Raw genomic sequence first — 10,064 nt, 5'->3', positions numbered from 1 at the left:
TTACTACATCAATGCCACAGAATTCTACTATAATTTGTCAAACTTAGTAACTAAGCTGTATTTGGGTATAAAAAAAAATATGAAATTTCGAGCAGACTAAAGACAAAAACTACCTCATTGAAATCTTGGTTAAAAAGAAAGAAATGGCGCTAGGTGCATTAGAAAGGATGAGAAAACCACTAGGGGACATTCTGAGCTTCCTATTGGTTATTCATGTTATATATAGAAGTAAGTGTATATAAGGGAATGGTTCCAAAAATGGAAAGAGGTGAGCGGGGTGCCACCGTGTTTGATTTATAAGATAAGACCTTCTTATTTTATATTCTAACTTATCAATACCTGTAATTTGAAATTCTAATTTGTATGAAACTATAGACTTAGTAGTTTGACTTCACAAACATCTAATTTGAACTAGTACTGGATTCAATATACCACATGACACCCAAAAATCGATGTTTACTTGTGTTTTTTTGTTTAATATTTACTTTTAAATGAAGAAATTTAGTAATCTATGGTTCTAAAATTTGAATTGTAATCTACAGTTTGATACCAAACTTATTGACATAAATTCATGAAATAGCAGTTCCATAAAATTTTGAATGCGAATCAACCAATGAAATTACATGGCTTTTCACCTCTGACCCATCTCAAAAGGGTTAAGCAACAGTATAGAATTTAAATATATTTTAATTTCATACGTTGGATGAAAACTGTTTGGCTATAACAGTATCGTTTGAACAGTTGTTTGTAATTTCCATTGAGATCAGTTTGGGGTTGCAGTTTCAAAAATTTAGCCTAATTGATTTAAGTAAGATTTTGAAAATAAAATAGCTTATTTTAGATTTCTTTTAACTGGGAAATATTAGATTTAGTAGCAAAAACAAGTTTTTATGGTAGCAAAGTGTAGTGGGTCGTTTATGTGTTGAAATAAAAATGAACATTGTAAGCTAGTATAATTCTGCATTGTTGGTTGGAACAACCATTTGGGAAGTCATAAAATGATTATGATAAATAAGAATTACAATAAAATTAATTTGTGTGTTTATAAAATTGCTGCTTGAATATCTGTAGAAATGATATTACTGTCTTTATTATTTCAGAACCCTCCACATTTCATGGAAATCAAGGCCCAACTTACTTTACTCATCCACCTTCTGCCACAACTCCATCTGGTGGTCAACCAAGCCAGGCAACTCCAACTCCATACCCTGGTTTTGGCACACCCCATCCTACAGGACAGTACCCACAGGAACAAGGTGGAAACACAAAACACCTTCCTCCACAAGGATACCATTTACCCCACCTTCAACAACAGGGTGATTTCTTAGTTTCTACCCTATATTTAATGGAATTATGAAACTTGCACTTCATATTTCACATAAGATTCACTGCTGTTGTTTGTTTAGTCTGCACAGACAAGCATCACATGATGCCATGCAGCCACACTATAGTGTTTTGCACCAAAACAAAACCTTATTGTCAGCAATGGTAATACTTGGATGAAAATCTGTATATAAAATTTGAGAGAAATATATTGACATATAGTATCTTATATGTTTATCTTTCTGTGTGTAATGATGTTTCATAGTGGAAAACTGACTGCCTACATTATTTATATCTCAAACTTAAAGTACAATATCTAAAGCTATTTTGGTTATGTTATTTGGTTGAATGCCCACAATTATCATACACAACTTGTTGCAATGCCCTTGTTTGTAAATACAGCAAAACATTGATTTACTGGTAGTGTTTAAGTGTACAGGAAGCACCATATATCTTCAAAGAATCTGTTGTGTTTAGAGCTATATTTATTTCTATTGTTATGCCTTAACTTTTTATTTTAAATCAACAACTTTTGCTAATAAATAAAAAAATATCAGTTAATAGTTGGAGTAATGAAAGGTTATCTTAGAACATGAAAAGTTGCTTCCCTTATATATAATTGTAAAAAATGCCCATAAAAACTGCAAAACACAATATGTGAAACCGCAAATTTGTATGTACCCTGAATGGACCTAATGAACCTCCATACCAAATTTGGTGAAGATCCATCCACAGGAGGTGAGGTATTGGTAAAAAATGTAAAAACTCCCATAAAAACTGCAAACTGCAAAATTGAAAATTTCTATGTCTCTCCCCAAGGACCAAATGATCCTCCATACCACGTTTCGTGAAGATCCATCCACAGGAGATGAGGTAGTTATAAAAAAAATGCCCATAAAAATTGCAAGACTTAAAATTTGTATGTACAACTGCATGGACTTATTGAACCACCTTAACAACTTTGATGAAGATCCATCCACACCCTGCTAAATAGTTACATGGACAGACAACAGACAGTACCATTATATTCATATGGATATTGAAAAATTGACTATATGATTGATAAAATAGGAGTGTAGAGGAAGTGATATGGTATCACACCCACGTTATAATAACTGGACGAAACTTCTTTCTCAACAGAGGAATTCTTTAGTAAATTAGATTTAAAACTTGCTTAACCCTACTGACACAGGTGATGGGTCAAAAGCCATGTCATCGCATTTGGTGACTCGCATTCAAACTTTTATTGAACTACTATTTTATTATGCCAATAAATTTGGTATCAAATTGTAGATTATAATTCAAATTTTTGTATTATACATTAGTTAATTTCTTAATTTAAAAATAAATATAAAAAAAACACAGTTAAACATCAATTTTTTTGTGTCTCATGGTATGTTGAATGCAGCATTGGTTCAAATTAAATGTTTGTGATGTCAAAATACAAAATCTATAGTTTCTCAAGAATAGATACTCAAATTACTGATATTGACAGGCTAGATTGTAAAATAAGAACCTGCTATCTTTTCTATTTCTGAGATATTTATATAATTATTGAATCAACCAAGGTGGCCTCACCCATCTCTTCAATTTTTCAAAATACCTGCTTACATACACCTCCTTCACCCACTGATGTGTGTATAACCAATCAAAAGCTCAGAATGTCCCTCTGGTAGTTTTCTCAACCTCTGTGAAGTATTTGTATGGCAAACTCTTTCTTTTCATGCTAGATTCCTAGCTGTAAGGTAAGACATTAGTGAGCTCAAAATTTAATATTTTTTAGACCAAAATACAGCTTAGTTACTAAGCTTGATAAATGATAGTGGAATTCTGTGTTATTGATATAGTAATTTATGATTTTTGGTTATTTCAAAATGCATATATAAAACCTAAGAAAGTTATTTCGTTTCATATCCTCCACTTGCAAAATTTTATAAGACTTACAACAAGCAGCAAATATCTGCAAAGTTTGTAACTAGAAGAAATAATTGTTTGGTATACTTCTTTATTTACTGTTCTATGTATTAAGAGAAATAACTGAAATTTATTTGCAAATAGTAATAATATATTATAATGGAAAATTTGAAATGTGACTGTATTTTATAAAATACTAGTTCATTAAAACATAACCAAGATAGGTCACTTTGTAAAGGCCAGTTTTATATTCATGAGTGCACGTGATCCATGTCATTGCAACTTCTGTAATGTTAGTCAGGTACGACTGAAAGGTTAGGATAATCAGAATAATAAATATATGTCTAGATGTATAACGTGATGAGATTTAAGCTATTTTAACTAAACATTTGTGTTTTTGTGCTATAATTTATATTTATTTCCTAATTTTTTATGGTGGTTATGAGGTCGGTCAAATCAATCCTACCTGTACAGAGATACAGTAGTGAAAATAACAGATAAAATATAAAGTTTTTTCTAAAACATATGTTAATTATCTGGAGGTTATAAAGATTTTGCAGGTGAAATTTTAAAATTTTCTGATTGCTAAGTATTTTTAATCTTAAAATCAAAATTACTTTGCATGTTGGATAGTCAACATCCAAAAAGAAAAATGCATGAGAAAAACAATACTTAATAAATCTTAAAACTTAATAAAAAAAATTTGATATTTTGTGTGCGAAAGGCTTGTAATGTTAATGATAATATGCAAAATTTTGTGAAGATATGCTTACTAATTTAAAAGTTATAGCGTGAAAACTTTAACAAGCACAAAATGGTTACGAGGTCGGTCCCAGGGATCGAGCCCGTGCTGAAAGAGTTAAAAGAACAAGGTATTTTCATCACTTTGTTTATATGAGATGCACATAAATATTAAAGATAATGATTGAATCCTTTATTGAAGACATGATTATTCAGTGTGAAGCTCTTTTGAACATACAGATTTCAGTGACTAGTGTAAAGAGTGTAAAATTGCAAAATTAAATGGTGTGAAGAACATAAAAATTGGACTAAAAATCATTGGAAGAATGGTTTGATCAGGTCTATCATCTTTTACACATTTTTTTCCCCATAAAATGGATGTGTTTATGTGTGGTGAAAACTGTAAGAAGCTTGCATTCCTGAATGCCTTATAACATTGGGCAGCTTCTATTATAATAGTTTAGAGCCTATGATCTCACTGCTAAAATTGTTAAAGATTGGTTCAAAGAACATGAGTTTGGACACCTAACTTTGTCACCACAGTCACCAGATTTAAATACTATCGTGCCTCTTTGGTCAATTCTTTAAAAAAAAGTGTTTCAAAGTGGTTTTCAACAACCAACATCATTTTGACAATTAGAAAAAGCTTTGGTCAATGGTTGGATAAAATATTGTTGGTGCACAACATCTTGTTTCATCATATACCAGTCGTGTTAATGTATTGTCTGCTCATGGTGAACCAACCCCATATTACTAAAAATGAAATATAGAAATGAACAGGTTTTTTTCCAATATTTTGTCCAAACCCTGTATATACTCAGTTGACTGCAACTTACAGATTATATACAGGATTTCAAACTTATGAGTAGAGACATGTAAATATTAATATTTTATTTATAGCTCCTGGTTATGTAACATCTTTACAACAGCCATTAGAGCATTCCAGTCAGAAACCTGGATTCAATGAAGAGAAATATGTTCAGCAGGTAATTTATTCTACTTTTGTAGCCTACTGCGTGTCTTGTGTGATCTCTTCACACCAAATTAATTGTATTCATCTTTTTTGGTGCTATTGGCAGATTATTCAGTATTTCCTTTTTTCACTCTCATTTTCTGCAGGTACAATGAAAATATTTGTAAAGAAGCTAATTGATTTGAATGATTTGCAACATCAGTTTGAAAATGTTTTTAAGTGTATTATTGTATGTATTTTTGGTAATAAAAATACAAGTTTCATGAAGCTATGAATAAAAAACTTTTTTCTATACAGCAAATTTCTGCCCTGATATAGATTTTAAAAAGTATGTAATATATTTTTGTGATTTTAGTTAATTTGATATAAAAACATAATGCTAGAGTTAAATAATATTTATGATAGAATAAATACTTTTGCTTACATTTCATTATTTGTATTAGACTGTATGACTAATTGATTTCTTTTTTCATAATTGTATATACTTTATCTTTTAAGGATAGTATTGCTTTATGTAGAATGTTTAACCAGTTGTCAATTTAAGTCAAAAAGTTGTGAATTTATTTTTAATATTTATATTTTTACTTGTTTACACCACACCTGTGAAAAGCAGAGTAACACAATTCTGATGTGGGTATGAGAATTTTAGTAGCATTATAACTAAAACATGGTAATTAGTAGTAGTTCCTAATTAGTAGTAGCTCAATAACTGATCACATTTGATTAGTATACTATGTTCTCTACAACCTGTAGAAGAAGAAAAAATGCAAAAACTGGTATGTGCTTAACATTTTAATTTTTTTCAACAAATGCATGATTCTAACATGGTACTAATTTTTCTATTTTCTTTAAATTTGTTGTTGTTTTTTTAAGTAATTTTTGAATTACCATTGGTTTCATATTATAGACCTCTTCCATAGGTTACTATTTACATATTTGCAAAAAATGTATTTTTTGTAAAAAAAAAAATTCTCAAGTTTTATGGACATTTTCTACTTTGTGGATGAATCACTAATATTAATTACATACCACCACATGATTGCAATTGTCTGTTTTTCAACTATGCAGTAATCCCACACTGATCTTCTGTAAATCAAATAAATTGATAATTAAACAAAGAAAACATTTTACTTTCACAATAAAGATAATAATAATAATTGTATTTAAAACATTTCACAATTCAAATAACAAATAGTTTAAAGTAGCCAGTTAGTCTTTTTATGTACGTTGTTTGAATAGGATAAACATAAAAACAATATTCAACAAAAATTTGAGTCATCACAATATTTTCCAAGCACCTTCCACACTTACTAAACAGTAAAATTAACTTATCTGATTTGATGACGATTTTGTTTTGTGAACATAATGAAAAAAAAACTCGTGTTTACAAACGTTTTCTGCTCAATAAAAGCATAGTATATCTATTAAAAAGAAAAAATCTTGTAATTTTAAACAAAGAACCAAGCATCAACAAGATACCTTAATTAAGCAGTGATCAATCTTCAGGCATGTGATTTCTTTGCTTTGTACTTTATGTATATTCCTGTGTCTAGGTAAACTAGTTAAACCTGGTGATGACAAAACCTTCCCCAAACATTATTAGCCAGTTGCCATCACTCTAGTCAGTGGTTCAGAATTAGTGACAGTGACATATAGCCTTAGTAATTTTGCAGTAACAAAAACAGGATGAGTGATTTTAATAGCAATGGAAATCAAACCCTCAAATCATGAAGTATCCCCACAATTATGTAGCTTTGAGCTTAACAAAAACAAACATAATGACAATATTTCAAATAGTTGGTTATTTTTGTGACAGTCAATTTAATCTTAATTTCAATTAATCTACTGTTGGAATAATCAAAAATGGTAATAATCAGAAACCCTAATTTTGAAGATTATTTTTGTGAAATTAATTGATTAGTTTATGGGACACCAGTTGATGGAATTGCTACTGACAGATAATTGATTATACTGATTAATTAGTAAATCACCCAACTCTATTAAGAACTAATTCATATCTTGCTTTTTTGCAACATCAGGGGTCTAATTTCCCCATAAGAACTATATTAGGAATAACAGAATCGTTCGATTTCATACAGGTGTTAATAAAGTTATTGAAAGAATAAACCTGTTATTTTATTTGAAGCTTGTTTCTGGAAGTTATTTGCAGCAATCAAAATAAATTATTGTGAAATTTTGTTTAGACTAACATAAGAATTAGTTCAGTATCTGTAAGACCATTTAACGTATTAATCTAAATTCGAGGTGTGGTTATAAGAAGTTACTGTCAAGTTGTTTTAATTTGGTAGATGAGTTTTCTTGTTCAGAAATTATTGAAAACTATTAAAGTTATTGTCTGTTTTTATTACCTTATATTTAGTTGTGATTTTTATCAAGAAAAATAATTTATAAGGGTAAAATATGAAATAGGAAGAGGACAAATAACATAATCAGGACTGAGATATTTATATTGAAATTATTTTCAGTCAGGAGTAGTATCAATGAGAGGTGTACAATTAGCAGGAATTCCTTCTGGTCAGCAAGTTATACCTATTCAGCAACAGCCTAAAGTAAGTTATTCCTCCAAGTTTTCCCATTAATTTGCATTTATATATGGTATGTAATTTGTATATCAAACCTTTTTTTGAACATATCTAATTTTTATCAGCTTTAATGTGAAGTAGTATTCTATTTAATTTAATTTTCTAGCTATTATAAATTAAGATAGTTATGTTTTATTTGTTTTTTTTCCTTTCAGAATTCAAATAAAAACAAATGTTCTGAGATCAATGTATGAATACCAGACAATAGACTGGCTAAAATTTATTGATTAGCCAATTTAGTAGATTCATCCCATCCCACCATTTCATTTGTTTGCTAATACAATCCAGACCAATTTTGTTTGATCATTGCTTGAGCCTCAAGTTTTGGACCTGTCTCAGTGGTTAGCATGTTTTGATTGTGAGTCTAAGGGCTCATGGCTTGCAGCTTGTTGCTGCAAAAGATGTGTTCTTACTATGGGACCATGGGTGTATTATAAGAGTGAGAATTAAATGCCACTATAAATATTTTGCTTCAAAATGATTTTATGATAATCAAAAATATATTTATAAATGCATTATTACATAGGTTTTACACTTTTATTTCTAGAGTTAAGGTTTTGTACTGTAGTTTTAATACCACACTACCTAAAGTGAGTAAGCATTTTGGGGGTAGTTCTGATCTTATTAACTGTAAGGTCAGTTATTACTTTTTTACAAAAAATACAATTTCATAACATACTAATTATTGGCTTTAAAGTCACGATAAACCAAAAGAAAGTTTAGCCTTTATTATGTTAGATTTCTCATTTTTAGAAAGGTTGCTTCATAAAGGAATGAAATATCTAAAAAACGTCTGTCAGTACCACATTGTCAAGAAAACTACTCGTTGAAATAGTAGCTTCAGCATATGAAATATTTTTGTGTGATATTTATATAAATTTACAGTTTTGAAATTTTGAAAAGATTTAACACTTTCCATATGGGCTTCCTTTTCTGCACATATCACAAGGTTTTAGTGAGTTACATTCAAAATTTAATCAAACTGCATTCTTATCATAGTATATGAATATACTTGACATAAAACAAAGCTAATAATCCAAATTTTAATATTATTGACCAACCTCATATAGAGTTATGGTAGAGAGAATAACGAATAAAATATAACATTTTATTGAAAAAACATTTGAAATTTATTTAGGAAGTTTTATAGAATATGCAAATGAAATTTGAGAATTTTCAGATGAAGAAAAGTATTTTTAATATTAACCTGAAAGTTACTTTGCACTTGGAGTAGTCAACACTTTGACTCCATATATTCATAGAGAAATTTATAGAGAAAATACTTTGTTAAAAACTCTGATAATTTTGTTTACAAATGACTTTTAATGTTTATTGAAAGCTTGTAGATTTTTGCGAAGATTATTATAAAAGTAACTAAAATGTAAAAATTAGAAATGTTATAGTTTAGATAAAGCTAGGTATTAGGTAAAATAAACACAAATTGTTCACGAGGTATGCTTGTGAGCAGCTAACAAGTAGCTCATGAATTATATAATTTGATAGGGTAATGTGAGCTACACATTTGCCAAATGATTTACAACCTGTATGTCAAGAATATTAGTTAGACACAGTTCAAAGGGCAATAAAATAATAAAATATAAATAGATGTATACTGTCATGAGTTCAAAAGGATAAACAAATGTAGCCTCATGTTACAATTTGAAGAAATTTAGATTTATTTATTTATTGTTTTGTGGTGGTTACGAGGTCAGTCAATTTGACCAACCTCATGTAGAGTTAGAGTAGAGAAAATAACATAAAATATGAAGCTTTGCTGGAAAAAAAAGTTTTAAATTTATTTAGGGAATTTTAGAGATTACACAAATAAAATGTAAGAACTTTCAGATGAAGAAAAGTATTTTTAATCTGAACATGAAAATTACTTTGCACTCAGAACAGCAAAAACTTTGACTGCACATATTCATAGAGCAATTTTTAGTGAAAATACCTTATTAAAAATTCTGAATTTTTTTTCTCTACAAAAGACTTAATACTTAGTGAAAGCTTGTGAAATTTCGTGAAGATACACAAAACATATTAGAAGTTATAGTACAGATATTATAAAGGTCAATTTGGGGTTACAAACTCAGCCGATTTGACCACTCATAGCGAGAGTATTAATTGTGTTTTTTTTAAAGAAGCAATGAAAAATGCTTAATTAGTTGTTCATATCAATTACTAATTCTTATATTATTTTATAACTTTCCTATAAAGGTTTTTGTGTTATACATAATTTTGTTTTGATTTGAAAAACTGCTCACAGTTTCAGTGTTTATGATCATTGAAACATAATAAAAATAACTTTTTACCATACCAAAATTATAAGCACACCAACTTTTTTTTTAAATTGGTAATCAAAAGTTTCATGTAATATATGTAATAAGTTTAAACCCATTTTTTATTAATTTATATGTATATTATATATATATATACACGTACATTAACAAAAGTACCCAGCTTCACTAGGGTTAGTAGGTTGATTTATTCTAGATAACTTTGTTAGTGTGTGT

The 10,064-nt window shown here is 29.0% G+C and overlaps 1 protein-coding gene across 2 annotated transcripts in view; it reads left to right on the top strand.

Annotated features, from left to right (window-relative positions):
• Positions 1 to 10,064, top strand: part of LOC106469181 (G protein pathway suppressor 2-like) — a 36,003-nt gene that overhangs the window by 20,413 nt on the left and 5,526 nt on the right. For both annotated transcript variants that reach the window (XM_013929646.2, XM_022397621.1), the window contains exons 8-10: positions 1,101 to 1,316; positions 4,879 to 4,964; positions 7,438 to 7,521. In XM_013929646.2, the coding sequence (XP_013785100.1) occupies positions 1,101 to 1,316; positions 4,879 to 4,964; positions 7,438 to 7,521 (386 nt within the window). The remainder of the gene's footprint in view (positions 1 to 1,100; positions 1,317 to 4,878; positions 4,965 to 7,437; positions 7,522 to 10,064) is intronic.

Source organism: Limulus polyphemus, unplaced genomic scaffold, assembly GCF_000517525.1.
Source record: "Limulus polyphemus unplaced genomic scaffold, Limulus_polyphemus-2.1.2 Scaffold3343, whole genome shotgun sequence".
Classification (NCBI taxonomy): Eukaryota; Metazoa; Arthropoda; class Merostomata; order Xiphosura; family Limulidae; genus Limulus; species Limulus polyphemus.
This window is presented reverse-complemented; position numbering and strand designations above follow the sequence as displayed.